Genomic DNA, 21,638 nt, shown 5'->3' with positions numbered 1-21,638 from the left:
ATTCCATAATCCATTGAATTTTTCGGCAAAAATTCAAGTTTTTTGATGACTTTTCCAACGAAAAACCTAGTTTTCGGTAATAAAACCTAGAATCAATGATCTTTTCAATGATATTCAATGGAAAACGATGACCAAAAATCACGTAGAGTGAGAAATAGAAGAGAGGAGAGAGAGAATGAGGGAGACATATGAAGAAAATTAGGGATTTTTGCCTTTGATACCTATAAGAAATGATGCCATTTTGAAAAGTTAAAAAATGGGTAGGATCTGTATGTCACCCAAAATCCGACACAACCTGTAATGAATAAGACCTGCCAACCCATTTCTTTCCTTTATGCTGAGCCATTGAGCTGATTCGCACATTGAGCCGTTCCAACCGCTTCTATCTCTGGATTCACATCCCAGTCGAGCTAAGCTGAGCCACACTAAAGGTTTTTTTTGTTCTTTTTTTCTTTCTTTCTTTTCCATTTAGTTTTATTATTTATTTATTGATTATTTTTTCCTTATTTATTTATTGACTAAATTGAAATAATTTATTTATTTAATTAAACATCTTTAAATTTTCAATGGTTTTTTTTTAAAGATAAAGATTCAAAAAAATTTTTTTTGAAGAAAAGTTAAAAGTATCAATTTTCTTTGAAAATAAAATTTTAAAAAAAATGCATTATTAAGGAAGAGTTGAAAGTATCAATTTTCCTAAAAAATAAAATTTTCAAGAAAAACATTTTAAGGAAAAGTGGAAAGTATCAATTTTCCTTGAATATAGAAATGTCAAAAATGCTTTAAGGAAAATTGATACTTTCAACTTTTCCTTGTATAAAAGCATGAGTTTTTTTTTCTTATAAAACAACATAATAAAAAAAAGATCTCTATCAAAAGTTAAAGCATTATTCCTTTTTTTCTTATTTTTTTTAAATGTTAAATAATATGTGACGGAGCCTTTACAAGAGAAACAATAGTTTTCTTGTATACTCTTAAGGTGAGAGAATTTTCTTAATTTTTTGTTAAAAGTATTGAAGTCAATTAAGAATAATTTTCAATAATTAACTACTTGATAAAATTTTTAAGGCTTAATGGATAACATGAAATTGAGCTGGTACCATCTTTCGATGGGCGTTGTAGGGATGCTATAACCTTTCTCACATGTAATTGTACTCTCAAACCTAGTTCTGGTTTCGTGACATCGAATCAACCTTTCAAAGATACCTAAGTCAAACTTAGAATTTTTATTTAAAAAAGGATAGATTCAGTCAGGTGGCCAATCGCACCTAAACAAAATAGATTGGTGGTGACTCCTCAAGTTAATGTATAGCGATAGGTCCACGGATCTAGACGTTATGACAGTTTGATGACTCCATTGAGGACCAAATTGAAAGTTAGGCTAGAAAATAAATTCGTCTTGTCCAAAAAACCTAATAAAATTGAATTCTTTGTAAGGACTTTTTTCATTTATTTTATTTATTTATGTTGCTAACTATGTCATTCATATGCATGTGCATAACATGGGCTCTATACCTGAGCTTCATCCTTCTAGGAGGGAGTAAAGTACATATGCTTTCATGAGGTTTTAATGCCTCCACAGTGGCTAGCGAAATACTTCCACTCAAATTGAACCTTTTCTGCTTATAGCCTGTAATGGGTGAGGATTTTGGTGCATTACTAGTCTGTGATGGACAATGATGTAAGGAACAATTTGGAACCTTTAGACTATCAACCTTAAACCACATATAATGAACATGAGGAACCTAACCTGTAGTTAGAGCCTTACCTTCCCTTTTTGTAGAAAAATCCAACAGCTAAGTTACATTTTTACAAAGATTGATTTTTCTTGAATAGAAATTAACTATTGTATATGTCATGTTGCATGAATTGTCATGATAAGATGCATGTTAGTTGAATTTTTTTTCTTTTCTTCATCTAATTTTTTCAGTTAAAACAAGATAACATTAGGCTACATATATTTTTGGCATTCATTTCGCATGTGTTAACTTGAAATCATGTTAAGATTATTTTTATAGTCTTGCTTTCATGACATGAACATGTAGTAATGCAAGCATCTTAATTTGTGGTAATCAAAGGTTCAAGGATAGCTCGATCGTCGACAAATTCAAGCCAACCTGCACATCACTCGTATAATACTCGATCGCGAGCAAGGCAAATGGAACAAGAACAAAGTACCCGTATAGACAAGATCGAGAAAGCTCAAGAGGAGATAAAAATAGAGTTAGCAAAGATGATGGAAATGCTAGAGAAATTAGATAAAGGTAAAATAGTAAAAGATACCCTAAATTCAAATGAGAAATGGGATATTGTGGATCTTCTACACCTTTTGGGGTTTGGCCCAAATCAAGGCCAATCTCTTCTAAATACACAAGCCTCACGGATGCCATTTTCTGAGGCATATCCTGAAGTACCATTTCATAGTTACACTAACCCTACCTTTGGGGCAAAAATGTATGATCCAATTGAGGTCCCTGCTTTTGATGATCTTAAAGAGAAAGAAAGATTGAAGTTGAAAACTTCTAAGGTGATTAGTGCTACAAAATGGCTGTCCATGCTTATGATGAAAAACTACTAATACATGTGTTTCAAGATAATCTCACTGGCTCAGCTGCGAGGTGGTATGTCCAGTTAAATTGAACCTGTATCCATTTTTGGAATGATTTGGCAAAGACATTCATCGTTCAATACCAACACATTATAGACTTAGCTCTAGATCATATATCTCTACAAAATATATAAAAAAAATCTTTTGAAAGCTTCAAAGAGTATGCACAAAGGTGAAAAGATGTAGCTGCTCAAGTTCAATCACCTCTTACTAAAAATAAAATGACTATTTTATTTGTGAGTACTTTAAAGCTTTCATATTATGAAAAAATGATTGAAATGCCACCAAGAATTTTACCGTTATAATGATCTCTGGGAAATGATAGAGAATGCCATTAAGAGTGACAAGCTTGAAGAAAGAAAGACTTCTAATACAAAAAAGGGTGAGTTGTCCAAAAGAAAAGAAAGTGAAGCTCAAGCTATAAGTTTGGAAGAACAACAATTCAGAAGTTATGCCCCATACCCACAGTTAGTATATCCTACATATTATCTAACCATTAATCTTGTTGCACCAGTTTTTTATCATCCTGTTTCACAACTAGCTTACCAATCAACTTTTCAAGCACCCACATATAGGTCCAATTCTATTGCTACCCCAGCTTCAATGCCTAATAACCAAGTGGCTGGTTTGAATAGATCTCGAAATAACCAAGAAAAGGCACACATTGACCTTATCCCTATGACTTACACTAAGTTATTCCCTGAACTAGTTAAAAATAACTTAGTATATACTGTTATTCTAGAACCATTAAAGCTATCCTATCCCCAATGGTATGATGCTAATACGCCACATGTGATTATCATAATGGGAATGTGGGTCATTCTATAGAAACTTGCCCTACTTTCAAGCACAAAGTACAAAGTTTGATCCGAAAAGGCTTGGTAAGCTTCGATGAATCAAAAAAATTAGATGGCAATAAAAATTCTTCACTTGATCACACAGAGGCATAGTCTTGAGGAAGGACAAGGATGTTGATACTGGCTAAAAATTGCTTGGATTTCTTTTAGAGTAATGCCAATATTTCTTTTATGTAATAAGATTTCATTCTTTATCATTTTAATAAAAGGTAAGTTGATGCATTTTATTACATTTCTCTTTCATCCAAATCATTATTTTTTGCTACTTTCCATATCCATTTTATTCCTATTCTCAAATTTCAAATAGTGAATGTTTGGACAAGTATAAATAATAATTTTAGGATTTAATTTTGAAAACTCATTTATATTGATCCATAGAGATTATTTGAATAAAAAAAAATAATAATCTATGAGCAGATTATGTCTTGAAAGCATCTAACTAGTTTGTCTTTGTTCAAAATATGGTCCTCAAAAAAGACATTCACATTGGGGATGAAAAATGACCATATTTCTTTTACTATTCGAAAAACCATTCATTGCTACCCCTTTGAGCCTATTATAATTTTTTTTTTCTAAAGAAACATGACCAAGGATCACCCTCCACACTGGGGGTAATTTTTGAAAAAAAAAAGAGGCAAAAGATCGTGAAGGTTCTCAAATAGAAAGAAAAAGAAAGAAAAGCAAAAAAAAAAAAAAAAAGAGGAAAAATAAAAATAAATGCCACACATGATTTGGGGCAAAGTAATGAAAGTTTTTTTATAAGAGATCAAATGAAAAAAAGAAAAACTAATGAAATGATGTGAAATGGGGCAAAATGCCAAATTGCATCATATGATGAAAAATGATCCTTTGGTTTTGAACCCTTTAAACACATGTTTTGAGCCTATTTTATCCATTTCTTTCATAATTCCTCACCATGGCCTACATTACAACCTTTAAAAGTCCATTTGGATTAAATATGAATGCTCTTATTGAATGATCATATGTTAGACTAAGGCATGCTACTGATGGAATGACAAAATCATGCTTCATTGCTCTCGAGATTGATGTGGAAGAGATATCAATAATGGGTGAAAGAATAAAAGAAAGAAAAAAAAGAAAAATAAAAATGGAGAGAAAAGGAAAACTCAAATTGTAAACCTGAAAAGGGCAATTTGGGTAAAAAGAGATTTGAGCTTAAAACTAGAATAACAGTTCAATGTATAGAAGATCAATGTTATCTGAAGATCCTTTGGAACTGGGGTAAAATGTGAGAGCTCAAAATGATTTTGAAAGTCAATGGAATGAGTTTTTGAAAAGAATCTTCGATTAATGTTAGAAATTGTCTGAATATCCATTATTCGGATATTATTATACCATTCAAACACTTACCCTAGTGGCATGCTTTGAATTTGTTCCTTGATTTATTTATTTTTGTACCAAGCTTGTTTTTGTATTGATTTTCTTTTCTCTCAATTCACCTTACCCTCACTCATTTTTGTATCCCTGGAATAAATCAAGAAAATATATGATTGCATGGTGCTTGTCATGAATTGAAATGATAATCAATGAATGAGAATATTCATAAAAGATTCATGCATTCTTTTGAAAAGAAATCCACGATGATAGGGATAAAAAAATGAAAAAGATTATTTGAAAAGGCAAATGTGGTACCCAAGTGGTGAATATGGTGATGGATCAACCAATTTAATATGTGAGTTATCACCAAATGCTGGAAATAACATGGTCAGTTAGCGAAATTGGTGAATTGCTTCTAAAAATGTTACTACTGGGAAGTTAAAAAGGAAATGTGAGATGGTGAAATCTTGAGAACCTTATTACCACAATCAATTAGAATGTCATGGTGTTGATTTTTGGGGCATTTACATTACATTGCATTCGCATCATGGTTTAATCACGCATTTGCATCATGTAGTGAACATGTGAATCATGGTTTAGAGTATGGCATCTGCATTGTTGTGAGAAATTGGGTTGCATTCACATCATTATCATACAAAATTCTGACTTTGGTAGGGGAATTTTGAACGTTGAAACTTTAAAAATTTTCATGATGAGATTTTTGACGAGGAAAACATCTCAATTTTTTTTAAAGTTGTGAAACTTTTTGAAGAAACCTTTTCAATGATGAGGATGATTTGTAAAATCTCCAAGAATAATCTCTAATAATTCAAATGAGAATCTTTGAGTTTTAAACTTTTTTTTTATGTGAATGCCTAGAGTTTTTGAATCAGAATCCTAGAAATTTTGGATGAAATTCTAAAATTTTTGAATGAGAACCTTTGAAATTATAGTTGTGAAGCTCTAGAAGTTTTCTCCAATGTGAATTCAAAAATTTTATGAATCTCCAATTTGAAAGTCTTACGAGTCTTCAATTCTTACGAATTTGAATGTCTTGCAAATTTTCAATTCTTACGAATCTGAAAATTTTGTGAATCTTTATTTCTTGCGAATCTGAAAATTTTTGCAAATCTTCATTTCTTGTGAATTTGAAAGCCCTGCGAATCTTCATTTCTTGTGAATCTGAAAGCTCTACGAATCTTCAATTCTTGCAAATTTGAAAACTTTGTGAATCTCTAATTTTTACGAATCTAAAGGTTTTTACGAATCTGAAAGCCTTGCGAATCTCCAATTCTTACAAATTTGAAAGTTTTTGCAAATCTGAATGTCTTGCAAATCTGAATGTCTTGCGAATCTCCAATTCTTACAAATCTAAAATTTTTGTGAATCTCCAATTCTTGCAAATTTTTAAGTCCTGTGAATTTTGCAATTGCAAATCTTTGAATTCCAAATTTGTGAAATTTTTTTCTGAATTGTGAATCTTTGAGTTTCAACTTGCATTATGAATTTTCAATTAAGAAATTTTAAAATGCTTCAAATCATGAACCTTTGAAGGTTTAAAATTTTGTAATTGTTGTAAAGTCAAACTTTGATTCCATCCAAGTCATTTTGTTTCGAATTTTGGCCTATGCCAGATCCTTTTTCAGTTCAATCCAAGTTATTCGTTTTAGACTTTAGTTTCATCTAGGTCATTTTATTTTGAATTTTGACCTACACGAGATCCTTCTTCGGCTTGGTCTAAGCTATTTATTTCAGACTTCGATTCAATCCAGGTATTTGTGGTTTGGATTTTGGTCTATGCCAGATCCTTCTTTAAGTCATTCCATTTTCAGACTCGATTCAATCTATGCCAAAGTATTTTCTTTCCTGAATGAAGTTATGATAGGTGTCTACATCTTTACATAATTTATGTTTCACAGAAAATATGCAAAGAGGGGCAACTGGAGACACCAAGTTTTTTAGATAGGGTTAAAAAAATTAATTAAAATGAATGAATAAAAATAGAGTTTTATTTTTAATAAAATTGTCGAATATAAATTTTTTTTTTTGAAAACTAGATCAAAAAGGGATTTATTTTTTAAAAAATGAGGATAGACAGATCAAAAGATAGGGTTTTTGAAATATAAGAGGATTTTGAAATCCTCATCTAATCGGGTGAATCAAGGAATATAAAAACCCCCAGCAATCATACAAAAAATATGGGAAAAAGAAAGGATAGAAAGGGAGAAAAACATGAGTGATCAGAATCAAGATTTTTTTTGTAGAAAGTTCTTGGGGAATTCGTGGTATTAATTGGTTTTTTGGAATTTTTTTGCAAATTTTTTGGAAATTCCATAATCCATTGAATTTTTCTATGAAAATTCAAGTTTTTCGATGACTTTTTTGGTGAAAAACCCAGTTTTTGGTAATAAAACCCTAAAATCGACGATCATTTTAGTGATATTTAATGGAAAATGATGATCGAAAATCGCCTAGAGTGAGAAACAAAAGAGAGGAGAGAGAGAACGAGAGAGACATCTGAAGAAAATGAGGGATTTTTGCCTTTTATACCTATAAGAAACGACACCGTTTTGGAAAGTTAAAAAATGGATAGGATCCGCGTGTCGCTCGAAATCTGACCCAACCCATAGCTCGTAAAACTCACCAACCTGTTTATTTTCTTCCTACTGGGCCATTAAGCCGAGCTGCACACCGAGCTGTTCTAACCGCTTCTGTTTCTGGAGCCACGTCCTAGTCGAGCTTAACTAAGTCGCACTAAAGGTTTTTTTTTTTTCTTTCTTTTCCATTTAGTTTTATTATTTATCTATTGATTATTATTTTTTTCCTTATTTATTTATTGATTAAATTGAAATAATTTATTTATTTAACTAAACATCTTTAAATTTTCTATGGTTTTTTTAAGATAAAGATTAAAAAAATATATTTTTGAGGAAAAGTTGAAAGTATCAATTTTTCTTGAAAATAAAATTTTAAAAAAATACATTATTAAGGAAAAGTTGAAAGTGCCAATTTTCCTTCAAAATAAAATTTTTAAAAAATATTTTTAAGGAAAACTTGAAAGTATCAATTTTTTTTTAAAATAAAATTGTCAAAAAAACATTTTAAGGACAAGTTGAAAGTATCAATTTTCCTTAAAAATAAAATTTTCAAGAAAAACATTTTAAGGAAAAGTGAAAAGCATCAATTTTTCTTGAACATAGAAATGTCAAAAATGCTTTAAGAAAAAGTTGAAAGCATGAATTATCCTTGTATAAAAGCATGGGTTTTTTTTTTTTCTTATAAAACAACATAATAAAAAAGAGATCTCTATCAAAAGTTGAAGCATTATTCCTTTTTTTTCTTTCTTACTTTTTTAAATGTCGAATAATCTGATGACAGAGCCTCTGCAAGAGAAACAACAGTTTTCTTGTATACTCTTGAGGTGAGGGAATTTTCTTAATTTTTCGTAAAAAGTATTGGAGTCAATTAAGAATAATTTTCAATAATTAACTACTTGGTAAAATTTTTAAAGCTCAATGGATAACACGAAATCGAGTTGGTACCATCTTTGGATGGGCATTGTGGGGGTGCTATAACCTTCCTCACACGTAACCATACTCTCGAACCTAGTTCTGGTTTTACGGCATCGAATTAACATTTTAAAGATACCTAAGTCAAACTTAGGATTTTTCTTTAAAAAGGGACATTCAATCAGGTGGCTAATCACACCTAAACAAAAAGGATTGGTGACGACTCCTCAAGTCAATGTTTAGTGATGGTCCACGGATCTAGACGTTATTACAATACTTATTAAATTAAAATCATAAAAAGCCCTTACATATCTTAAAAGGACTAAAATTATTTGTTATTAATTGAATTTATCCAATTGTAAAAGATAAATGAAAATGGCAATTTGATTAAGTATAAATAATATCTTGATAATTGAATGAGACATTCTTTAATACAAGAATGCAAATTTGCTCAGGATGGGGGTGATAAGAATAAAAAAAAAAAAAACTTGTCATCATAGTATTGTGAGATTTTAGTATAATTTTATGAGCAAATTATATAAGTTAATAAGTTTAGTACAACTTATTAAAATAAAATCATAAAAGGTCTTTAAATACCTTAAGAGGATTAAAATGGCTTGGTATATTCATTAAGTTTATCCAATAGTGTTAAAAGAATAATTGTATAAAAATAGATAAAAATGTAAAAATAGAATAGTTGAAATTTTATATTAATGAGTACAGAGTTGTGGCTACAATCAATACCATCTATTTCTTAAAATGACAAGAACGATGTAACGTTGTTTGGAGCATATAAATTCTATGCAAAATGAAAAGTTTGGATATATGAGCCTGAAGTGATTATATTAAAGATTAATCTTAAATGAGGGTAATTACCATAAAAGAAAATTAAATTCCAAGATATTTTGTTAATAATATTACAAGTAGAATATATTTAAACACCTTACTATTAGACACCAATAATGGGAACCTATCTTTGAATTAGTAACCTTTAATTACAAAGTTTAATAGGTAAAAACAAGTTATTTTTATGTGTCTATTAAGCACTAGTAAAATCCATTCAAATTTTAAAAACTATTGTGATCCATTACGTGGGAATGATGAGTTTTTTATACTCATAATGGAGTTTATTATTTAAATGTCTAAAGAAATGAAGACATAATAGAAATTCTATTCATATAAACATATAAATGGTGCCACTTGATAAGAAGAATTGTGGTCTTTCTTGTAAATATTTATGAATAGGATAAGTACATGGCCATAATAGTGCTAAACTAGTTATAAATCTTTGATAGAAGAAGAAATAAGTATTATATGTGTTATATCTTTAATTCTAATATTAGGAGTTGAGGTTTAATTTGCAGACACCATTAACTTTGTTAGAATTCTAAGATATATATGCTATTGAAGGTTTAAATCAAGAGATGCCTTCTTATATTTGTAATATTTATTTGTATGAAAGGTTAAAAATTAAACACTAACATTCCAAACTAGTAGGGGATTATAGGTAGTTTATGTAAACACCTATTTTTTTTATTTTGTTTTAACCTAAATATAATTTTTTTAGTTTTTATTATTATTATTATTATTTTTTGCTACTTGTTTTTAGACTTTTTGGTCTGAAAGTCTTTGGGTGCATTAAATGCATTAAAAGCACCCTTGTACCACCATCACCTGCAATCTGTTTTCCTTCTACCTAACTTGGTAGCGTAGAATTTGGTCATCAAAAGTCTACCAATGGCTTTGAAAAACAATAACAAAGTTAAAATTTTAAGATCTCAATCCCAAAAAATCTAAGATTTGAATCTTAGAAGCTCTATAAATAAAGCTCTTTTCCTACAAATAAAAGATTATAGAAAACCCAAAATAGTATAAGGAAACTTAGAAAAAGAGAGAACACACCTAACAAAAAAAAAAGAACCTAGAGTACCTAAAAAAAAAGTAGGCTCTGCCAAAGAAAATTCAAAAAAAAAAAAAAAAACCTCTTCCAAAAACCCAAAAAACCTAAAAAACCATAGTAGGCCATTATCCTATCATCGAAAGTTGATAGGGCAAAAATTTGAATGATGCATCACCAGCACAAAAGTTATACAATCCATTGAGTTATCATGAATCATCAGAGCAACGAGCAAAGCCTGCATCGACCTTTTATCTAATAAATGCATCCCTTTCAGAAGTCAGGGTTTATTGCACGTATTAGTTCTAGAATTACTATTGTTATCTGAGTAGTAGATACCATTAAACAAACTATAACTAATTTAGTGAGTCATTCACAGTTTCACAGTTAGAATTAGTTCATACTTACATATGCATGGCTTAATCTTTGAGACAAGCATATGACTATTGGCAAAATCAACCAAGTAGCATTCCTTTAGGATGTTGGCATCACATGGGCCTTAACGTACTAGTTGAGTGACAAAAAGAGCCAACATGGAGCACAAGCATCATGCGTGTTGAGCACATAAAATGCATAGCATCGGACGAACAAGGGTCGAGAGCTCACACCCACAAAACATTTTGTATCCGAGAGCATGATTGAACACTAGTACACTAATATGTCCACGAAGGTTTGGGTGACACACTTGGGACATGGGGCATGATTGAAGTCCAACCCATAGCCTCTAAGGACACAAGATGAATGAGGGATAGTAAGACATCTAGTTTTCATCGATTTAGTTATGTAGCATAGGATCTCGATTGTGCCCTAAGGCCACAGCCTCTGGAATGAGGACCCAATGCTAAGAAATAAGCATAAAAAAAATTTTATTGTCAAAAGTTTGAAGGTTGATCTCGAAGATTTAAAGGAATTTTGAAAGAAATAAAGGTTAGATTAGGGTAGAATAGGTTAAAAAGAATTTTTAGGGATATTTTGGGAATTATTTTTAGTCATTAGCAATCGAGAACGACGATTGTATGGCGATGACACCGACTACCTAGCATTGATGATGATAGAGGCCAATCATTTTCTGGCAGGGGCATGGGAGAAATTTTTTAGGTCTAAATTTTTTTTTTTTTACAGAAAATGGTTGAAATGATTTTAAAAAATTTGGTTTATATAAAAAAAAAAACCCAAAATGATGCCATTTGAAGACCTAGAAAATCTGCGCATGGACTCAGATTCGACTTGAGATTTTAGCAACCCGATCCATGACCTATGCCTACCTTTGACCTTGGACTGATCCAACGGAATAGGATTTGAACCGAACTAAACTGCCCTTAAACTACTCTGGACCAACCAAACCACCTTGGACTGCCAGAAAACTATCTTAGACCAGCTGAACCATGCTTGAATTGTTGACCGACAGTTTCTGGTATTTTATTTTATTAATTTTTATTTATATTTTATATATTATTTGAATAATATGTATGCTTAAAATTTGAACTTATTATAATATAAAATATTTATAAAATAAAATATTTAAATTAAAATTTAATTACATAATTTTACCCTTAAATTTAACATAATTTAAGAAAATTTAAAAATATAATAAAAAGAATAAATAAAATAAAAATAAATATTTTTTTTAAAAAAATAATAATAAATTTTCAAATAGTTGTGAATGTGCAACATGTAATAGATTTTTTTTAAAAAAAATTTACCAGAATGATGGTGAATTAGAAAGAAAATTTTAAAAATATTTATTTAAAGACAAAAATTATAAAATAATAAAACAAGTAATAAAATTAAATAAAAAAGGATCAATCCAACAATAATGTAAACACCCTATTTTGTTCGAGAATTTTTTAAAATTTGTTGGGTTTCAAATTTTAATTGTTATTTGCAATTGGGCCTTAATTGAAAAAGTGAATTTTGGGCTCATAGATTAAGCCTTAAATTTTATTTGTATTTTAATTTTTTAATTTTAATTTTTGGTTTAATTTTTATTTTTTTAGTCAAAAAAGTCAAAGTTAATTGGTAAAAAAAATAAAAATAAAAGTAAAAATAAAAAAGAAAAAAATATTGGATTTTGCATGGACTTGGATTTAATTCAACTCTTGGAGTCTATCTCAAATTTTAACTTTAATGGTTGAATACTTTTGGAAAGAATTGGGACTTAATTTATTGAAAAATTGAAGATTACATAGAGAATAAAATTTGGAGAGAAATCCTAAATTCGGTTGAATTAATTTCTTCCAAATCGAAATAGATTCAACCCCTACACAAAGATATTGAATCTAAGATCAAAAAAGGAGTCTCACAGTAATTCACTTCAAGATCAAATAAAGATCATTAAAAAGAGAGAAAATTTTGGTAAAATTTTGAATCAACAAGGAATAAGCAATCAAGCAAAAACAAATTTGCAAGAACATCATGTTGTAGTTTTTAGAAAGAAGGCTAAGATTTATAGTCGGAAGTATTAGTTTTTGAAAAGAAAAAAGTTATTGGAACCTGTGATCTATTGAGGTAATGTTTGTTTTTCATTTTTTTTTCTGTGACTTTTGCATAACTTTTATAATATTTAATTGATCTTATTTTTATATTTATTGCATGGTATTTATTTTTACATGAATTTGCATGATTAATATTATATTTTCATGATAATTTATTTGCCTAATATATTTGTTTGCATGATTAATATATTTATTTGTGTGATTTATTAATATATTTGCATGATTACTAATATATTTATTTGTATGATTATATTTAATTTGATTGCATGATTATTAATATATTTATTTGCACGATTATGTATTTAATTACATGTTTGTTTACATGATTATATATTTAATTGCATACTTTGCATGGTTTATGTATTATTAGTTACATAATTGCATGATTTATGTATTATTATTAGCATGATTATATATTTAATTGCATGATTTATATATTATATATTTTCATGAATGGTTATTAATATATTTGCATGGTATTTTATATTATCGCATGATATTATATATTTACATGATTATTATTATTGCATAATAATTAATATATTTGCATGACATTCTTGCATGAATATTTTAGCAAATTTAAGCATAATAATATTAATATTTGCATGATAATTTATTGCAAGATATGATTTTATATTTATGGCATGAAAATTTTTGCATTGTATGATTTAATATTTATTGCATGATTGCTTGATCTTTTTGATAGAATTTTTGTATGACTATGTTTTGTAAATAAATAAAAGGATTGGAATATATTTACTTGCATGATAAAACTATCTTTGATAAGGCTTAGGTAAGATAACACATAATTAACTTGGTGTTAATTTTGGGAATAAAGAGGTGTTAATTCCTTCCCTACACGTAATCAATTCCTTAACTTTAATTCTAATGATGTAGATTGGAACCTATTATTTTTAAGGACCCTTAGCTTAGACTTAGGATAACTTTCAAGATGATAGATTTATATAGAAGGCCAAACACTCCTAGATAAAAAAGATTAGTGGTGACTCCATAGTTTTTATGCTTAATGGGTAGGTTCTCCCAACCTAGACGTTATGACAAATAAAAATCTAAAAATTTATGAATGAGTAATTTTATACAAAAGATTCTTTCTAAATTCCACTAGAATGATGGAAAATTTAGAAAAAAAAAAATAAAACAACAAAAATCATAAAATGATAATAAAATAAAAATTAAACTTGGGAATAATGAAAATCGTCTAAATGATGGAATTACAAAAAATCAAGAAAGGGTGATTTTTAGGGTTTTTATGTAATAAAATTTATCAAAAATTTATCAAAATGTTGAAAATTTTGGAAAAAATTTTTACACCAACAATTTACGTTTATTCCTAAGTAAAAAATATATATATAAATATTATAAAATTTCACAAAATCAAAATAAATAAAAAACAATAATAGGGTTCTAAACAATATTACGAATGAGTAATTTTATGAAAAAAATAACAAAATGAAAAGATTTCTATCTAAATTATTCTAGAATGATGGATAATTTATAATTTAAAGCATTTTCAAAATAAAAAAAAATTTCATGAAAGTTTAAAGATTACAAATGAGTGATCCTTAGAAGATTTTTTTCAAAAAATAAGATATTTTTAAAATTTGCTAGAATGATGAAAAATCTAGAGTATAAAATTAATAAAATTATAAAAAGTTTTCATCGATCTGACGACGAAGCCTCTTCAAGAAGATGAGCGGGTTTCTTGAATACTTTTGAGGTAAGAAAAATTTTCTAGAGATTTTACCAAAATTATGAAAAAAAATCTTATGAAATTTTGTGACATTTAAATAATTAAATTAAAAAAAAAAACCAAAAGACCATTTAATTAAAGACCAATTTAGTGCAACACAAAGTCATTTGGTACTGTCTTCGAACGGGAGCTGTATGGCTACTAATCCTTCCCTACGTGTAATCGTACTTTCGAACTTAGCTCTATAACGTAGACCAAAACTTTTCCATTTTATAAAGTTTTAATTGAACTTAGGATTTCTTTAAAAGGGATAATTTTAATTTGGTGGCCAATCGTACCTTAACAAAAAATATTGGTAGTGACTCTTAAATTTTTATATTTAGCAATCAAGTCTCTGGACCGATACGTTATGACAACTTGACGACTTTACTGGGGACTCACGCCAAGAAAATTGAGTTAACGAGTAAGTTTGTGTTGTCTTATGATTTATTGGATGGTCCAATTTGTTAATTATTTTTGTTTTTATTTAATCTTTCAAATTATCTTATTTTACTAATGTTATTATTTTCTTATAACTGTTGTGGGAAAAATCAAATGTCTAATTTGGTATGTGAAATGATTACATGTTCCTTCACACACACTACACGTGCATATGCATGCATAAGCTCTCGACTCAAGCTCAATCCTTTTTAAGAGGAAGTAGAGTACTTATCGTCTTTGTGAGGTAATAACTTCCACATAGGCTAGCATAATACTTCCATTCAGATTGAACATTTTCTATTTGTAACCTATAATGGGTAAGGATTGGGGTGCCTTGTTAGACCAGTATGGACGACAGTGAGGAACAATCTAAAAGCTTTTTAGCCTATCTAATATCCAAGCTGAGCATATAAAAAACCTAAAGAACTCACTTTAAAATAGAGCCATGCCAACCCGTTGTGTAAAGCTATGACCCAAACTAGGATTCATGAAGGAACACCTTTTAATAATAAAATTTGATATTATAATTTGTATTGTTCTGTTTGATTTATTCCATTTTCATGCATTCGCATCTATTGATCTTCATATAGAGAGGTATTTGCTACATAGCACTTGTTGACAAGGTGATTTTACTTGCATCCATTAAGAGTTTACTGCAAGTTAGGACTATACCCATTTAGTATGAGACTTTTAATAGTTTAAAAGTCAAATTTGAGGACACCTAATGCAAAAAGGGAGATTGTTTGCCAAGAGATTATGTGTCCACTCTTCCAAAAAAGATACTCTCGATTTTAGATGATATGATTTCACCAAATTGACTAGCTTTTGGGAACATTGGAATGAAACAAGACAAGAGGCTTTTCACAAGAAGTATGGAGATTCGACACTACTTTTTTCAATGGTTATTGACAGTAATTTGGTTTGAGCTATAGTAAAATTTTAAGATCCCTCATATAAATGCTTCGTGTTTGATGAAGTGGAAATGGTGACAACAATTGAAGAGTATTTGATTTTGCTTCATCTTAGTCATTCAAACCTAGATAAGATTTATTGGAAAAATAAATTTAGGCTATCGCAAAAAGCTCACCAACATAATGTTAGTCAGTGTGTAAGAAATTGACAAACACATGAAGTTAAAAAATGAGGGCACTTATATACTTTGGGATTTTCTACAAGATCACCTTATTGAGTGTTTGAAAGATAATTGATACATGAGCGTGATAGGTTTAGCTCTTTATGGAATAATGATATTTCCTAATTTGTTAAGACATATTAAAGTCATGATGGTAGATTTCTTTAACCAAGTAGAGTATCAGATAAATGTGGCACCGATAATTCTAGCAAAAACTATTCAGTCTTTGAATCATTGTCAGTGAAAAGGTGATGGGCACTTCATTGAATGTTTACAATTATTGTATTTTTGGATGAAAAGCCACATCGAATGTAAAGAGGCTAAATTTTGTAAGCCTTATTTCACCATTTGCATATCTACCAAAGAGTTCTGCAAAAGTAAATGGCCACAGCCAAAATGAAAAAATGAATGGATCTCAACTCTACATAAGTTTACAAGTGAAGATGTTGTTTGGAGAGCACCAAGGATGCCATATGTTTAGTACCATTCAATTACGAGAATCAGCCTTGGGTCTCTCTTTTAGCTTTGTAGGGTGTTATCAGTTATGCTTCGATAATAGTGCGAAGGCAATCATGTTATGAACAATTTATCTTGATGACACATGGTCTCAACTAATTAAAATTTGCATATACTGATGTAGGTACTTTGAATAAGATAGAAGATATCACCAAAGCTTGAAAGTAAACTGTTTGGGTATAGAAAGGAAGACGTATAGTGATACCGCTTTAGAATATTTCATTTGGCACACTAAGAAAGCCAAAGACATTATGCTCTATCTAGATGAAATTTTTGATGGCCTAGTCAAACCCATACCACGATATCCTTTGCTAGTTATGAAAATTGCTAAATGAAAACTCCAACAAGAGAGGGATAAATTGAAAAGTGAGAATAAAAAACTTCACCAAGAGATGGAAAAATTAGGAGATTTAAAGAGACAGAATGGTAAGGTTCGGAAGATTGGTCAGGAGTGAGACAAGTGGAAAGAAATGTTAGAAGATTCAAGCCATACACTTTCATCTACTACCACTGAGCCAAGGTACCTTCAAAAAGAAATCAGGCAATCATAAATCTAGATACAAAAGTGGAAAAAGTAATGTCACAAAGTTAAAAGAGAGAAAGATTCACTCCATGCTTTTGTCAAAAAATTAGGAGAATAGTTGTATTTCCAACAAATGTTAATGGAAAAATTGATGAATGTAGGCAGCTTCAAGTATATGCTCAGTTTTGGGATAAGGTTAAAAGATAAAGACAATCATTCTTGGTAAAACAAGAGCATTTAAAGCATTTGTTTGAACAAATTAATAAAGCCGTTTGCAAAGTAACATAAATGGAGAAAAGGATGAAAGAATTAAAATAAAAAATGTATCTACTAGGAGAACAAGGGTATGGTCTACTAAACTTTTTAGATGCGGTACAAGACTAATACTGACAGATCAAAGATTTTCTTTGGATACTGTAGATAATAAAACTCTTCATGAATGTAATTTCAAGTCTTATATAAGATAATCTCTAATGGAGAATCCTTTTGTTAACATTTGCTATGTGGCAAGTATCTCGTTATGTATTTGTGCAAGCGATTTAGTTTTATAAGCATGTTTTGGTTTCTTTTCAAAATTTCTCCTGAACAATGGGATGATTTTTTTTTTACATAGAACATACATCTAGATGTAATTTTTTATGGCATAATGAAATATAATAGTATAGCATCCTAATTTTGAAATTATGGTAATAAAGGTTTAATGATAGCTTGACTTTCAAAAGCTTCAAATCGACTTGTCCATCACTCATAAAATACTCATTCATGAATCAAAGCTATGGAATAAGAATAAGTTAGTTGGATAGAGAAGATTGAAAAAGCACAAGATGAGATAAAAAAGTAGCTTAATATAATAATAAAAATGATGAAAAAGATGAACAAATAAAATAAAGTGATTAGAGAAGAAGTTACTCATGAAAGCCACCAATAACGAGATGATGAGATCCCCTATATCTATCAAGTTTTACTCCACATCGAGCTCGAACTTTTTAAAAGGTACAACCACAAGCAACGTGATGCATTGGAAGGTAACTATATGTTTATCCTAATGTACCTATAGCAATTGGACCTACCCAATTTCAAAGGTAAGCTACTATTGCTTTTGGAATGAAATCTTCATATTTGATTCATGTACCAGATTTGGATGATTCCAAAGAGATAGAAAAGCTAGGAATGAAAGCACCTGAGATAGCAAAGGACTCAAGTTCCCAGTAAAAGATGAAATTTTTAAAAGAAAATTTTAGAGCTATAAAAGGAATGAATTTTTATGGCTCTATAGATGTAATCAAGCTTTATTTGGTTCTAGATGTGGTCATCTTACCTAAATTCAAAGTCATTGAGTTTGAGAAGTATAATAGGACTAAATGCCCAGTGACTCATCTGACCATGTATTATTGTTGAAAAATGGCTATGCATGCTTGCAAAAAAAGCTATTGATGCTCATATTCTAGGATAGCCTTATGAGTTTTACAGCTAGATGGTATGTTCAATTAGACAAGACTCGTATCCACTCTTGGAAAGAACTTATGAGGGTATTTTTTACTCAATATCAACATGTTATAGATCTAACTCTATATTAATTATCTCTGCAGATCATGTAAAATAAAACAATCGAGAGCTTTAAGAAATACGCATATAGGTAAAGATAGGTGGCTGCATAAGGACAACCTCCTTTCAGAGAAAAAAAAATAACTATCTTGTTTGTCAATACCATGAAAACACTATATTATGAAAGACTGATCGAAAATGTAACCAAGAATTTTACAGACATAGTGATCTCAAGCTAGATTATCGAAAATGCCATAACAAATAACAAGCTTGATGCAAGAGAGACAAGTTGCACATAGAAAGGTGAAGCATCCAAAAAGAAAGAAAGTAAAGCGTAAGCAATGAACTATGTGAGGCAACAAATTAGAGGATTTACCCCATACCCTAACTAATGCACCAAACCTATTATCCTCACATAAACAATGTGACATCCATCCCTCATTCGTATCAGCTAGTCCAATAATTAGCTTATCCACCCTTTTTTCAGTCATTTTTTCAAACACCTACATATATGTACAACCATCCTACTACACCTATTAGACCAGAATGGATACCCAACCAAGGTAATTGTCTAAGTGCCCCCAAAAATACTAAAAAAAAATGTCTTTTTTGACCCTATTCCTATGACATACACTAATTTGTTCCCTTAACTTATGAAGAATCATTTACTAGGACCTATTTTTTTGTGAACCATTGAAACCTCTGTATCCTAAATGATATGATCCTAATGCACATTGTGATTATCATTATGAAAATGCAAGTCATTTTATAGAGAATTGCACTACTTTAAAGTGTAAGGTTCAAGAGTTAATCAAGAAATTAATGTTAAACTTCAATACCAGCCAGTGATAAGCCCTAAATATTAATGAAAATCTACTCTTAAATTATATTGGACCAACAATAAATTCTTTGATTGATGATTAGGAATACTATGTTACAAGGAAGATAGATGAAACTTTGGTAACTAAAGTTTTTGAAGCTTTAGTTAAAGTTGATATGTTGAAACCAATTAAGCCTTATAATTGCCATGAGATGATTAAATCATCTGAAAGTTATGATTACTATAAAGGTGTTTTAGGGCATTTTATCTAGAATTGTGATTAGTTTCGTTATAAGGTATAGAGATTGATAGACATGCGTAATAGAATTTTATGAAAAGAAAAAAGTTTTGGCAAAAGCTAAAGTAGTTACCCTTGATGCATCAACAAAGTTCATACATAAACTTGTGACCATATATTATGATGAAAAGTCAAACCCAATGCTTGAAAGGCCTATCTCCTAATTAGTAGTGACTATTAAAGTCTCTAGCCCTTTTTCATATCAGAGCAACAAGGTAGTACCATAAAAGTATGATTACAATGTTATGGTCAACCTAGATACTATAAACATAATATGTATAAGAGCTATAACCCAAAGTGGACGATGTTACATTTTGAAAATGCTAAAGAAAGTTAGGAAAGAAAAAGCCAAGGTCGAAGAGAAAGAAAAAAGTTAGAATAACCTTATGATAGTCCCTAATAAAGAGCACTAAAAGTCGATCATTAAAAATAAAGCTTGTGAATTTTTGAAGCTAATAAGGCATAGCGAGTATAGCATGGTAGAATAGTTGAATAAGATACCAACTAGAATTTTACTATTATCACTCCTGCTAAGTTCAAAATTCCACCGTAATGCTTTATTGAAAGTGTTAAATCAAGAATATGTGTCCTATAATGTATCTATTAAGTATGTGAAACACCTATTAGTAATCTGATGGTCTCAAATTATATTTCTTTTAGTGATGAAAAGATTTTTTTAAAAGGTCGAGAGAATACCAAGGCTCTTTACATTACTATTAAGTGTCAAAGTAATATAGTGGCTAAGGTTCTAATCAATAATGGCTCTTTAATTAATGTCATGCCTATGACTACATTGGTAAGACTACATGTTGATGTATTTTAAATGAAGCTTAGTCATACAATTGTTTGGGCCTTCACTGGAACATGACGAGAGGTGCTTAGGGATATAGAAATGCCATTGTAGATTGGACTTTGCACTTTTAATATGAAATTTCAAGTTATGGATATCTCGTCCTTATATAGCTGCTTATTGGGTAGGTCATGGATTTATATGACAGGTGCTGTTCCATTTTTATTGCACTGGAAAGTTAAATTCATTGTTGATAGAAAGCTAATATGTGTAGTAGGAGACGAAGATTTACTAATAACCCAACCTATGAATACATTTTATATAAAAGCTGTAAATGAAGTTTTGAAATGCTCTTATATATCTTTTAAGATTGTCAATGCTACATATGTGGTTGAAATATCTAAATTATATTCATTGCACCTGACTACTACTACTCAGATGATTATTAAGTAGTTTACTGAAATGAGATGGTAATTTGAAATTAAACTTGAGAAAAATCTACAAAAAATCATGGAGCCACTAGCAATATATAACAAGAAAGATAAATTTGGCTTGGGGTATAAGCCAACAAGAGGGGACAGAGTGAAAATGATAAATAAGAAGAGAGAAAAGAGAATGGATAATCTTAAAAGATGTAAGACAGAGCCAAAACTAATGGTTATTCCTTACCTCTATAATTCTTTTCGATCAAGATGATGTATCTACCTAGATTCACCTAAAGCCCCAAATGCAAAATTTTTAGAAGTTGTTTCTAAGTTGACCATTTAGATGGTGAGTGAGGAAAAAAAGAAGATCCAGAATGAAAAATTATTCATGCACCCTAGTCTTCTGGATTTTGAGTTGAATAATTGGAATGTCATAAAATTGTCTATTATCTTTACAACTTTTGAAATGTAATGTGTTGTGAACGTTTAAATGCCTAATTACTTGTTCCATAAACATTAAGAGATCTTTTATGGTGTGTTTCAAGTTTATCATTTTAATAAAAGACTTAAAAGATGCATCTACATTTTTTTATTGTTTACATATTCATTCATACTAATGTTGTGTGCCAATATTCTCTTGATCTCTTCCATTTGAGAGTTTCCAAATAGTGAATATGAATATAATCATGACAAT

At 29.7% G+C, this 21,638-nt stretch overlaps 1 protein-coding gene across 1 annotated transcript in view; it reads left to right on the top strand.

Moving 5' to 3' along the window:
* Positions 1-2,158: 2,158 nt before the first annotated feature.
* Positions 2,159-21,638, top strand: part of LOC111315823 (AP-1 complex subunit sigma-1-like) — a 30,056-nt gene continuing 10,576 nt past the window's right edge. The window contains exon 1 of the mRNA XM_022917860.2: positions 2,159-2,527. Within this exon, the coding sequence (XP_022773595.1) occupies positions 2,159-2,527 (369 nt within the window). The remainder of the gene's footprint in view (positions 2,528-21,638) is intronic.

Source organism: Durio zibethinus, chromosome 20 (assembly GCF_047325235.1).
Source record: "Durio zibethinus cultivar Kanyao isolate XHJ-2024 chromosome 20, ASM4732523v1, whole genome shotgun sequence".
Classification (NCBI taxonomy): domain Eukaryota; kingdom Viridiplantae; phylum Streptophyta; class Magnoliopsida; order Malvales; family Malvaceae; genus Durio; species Durio zibethinus.
This window is presented reverse-complemented; position numbering and strand designations above follow the sequence as displayed.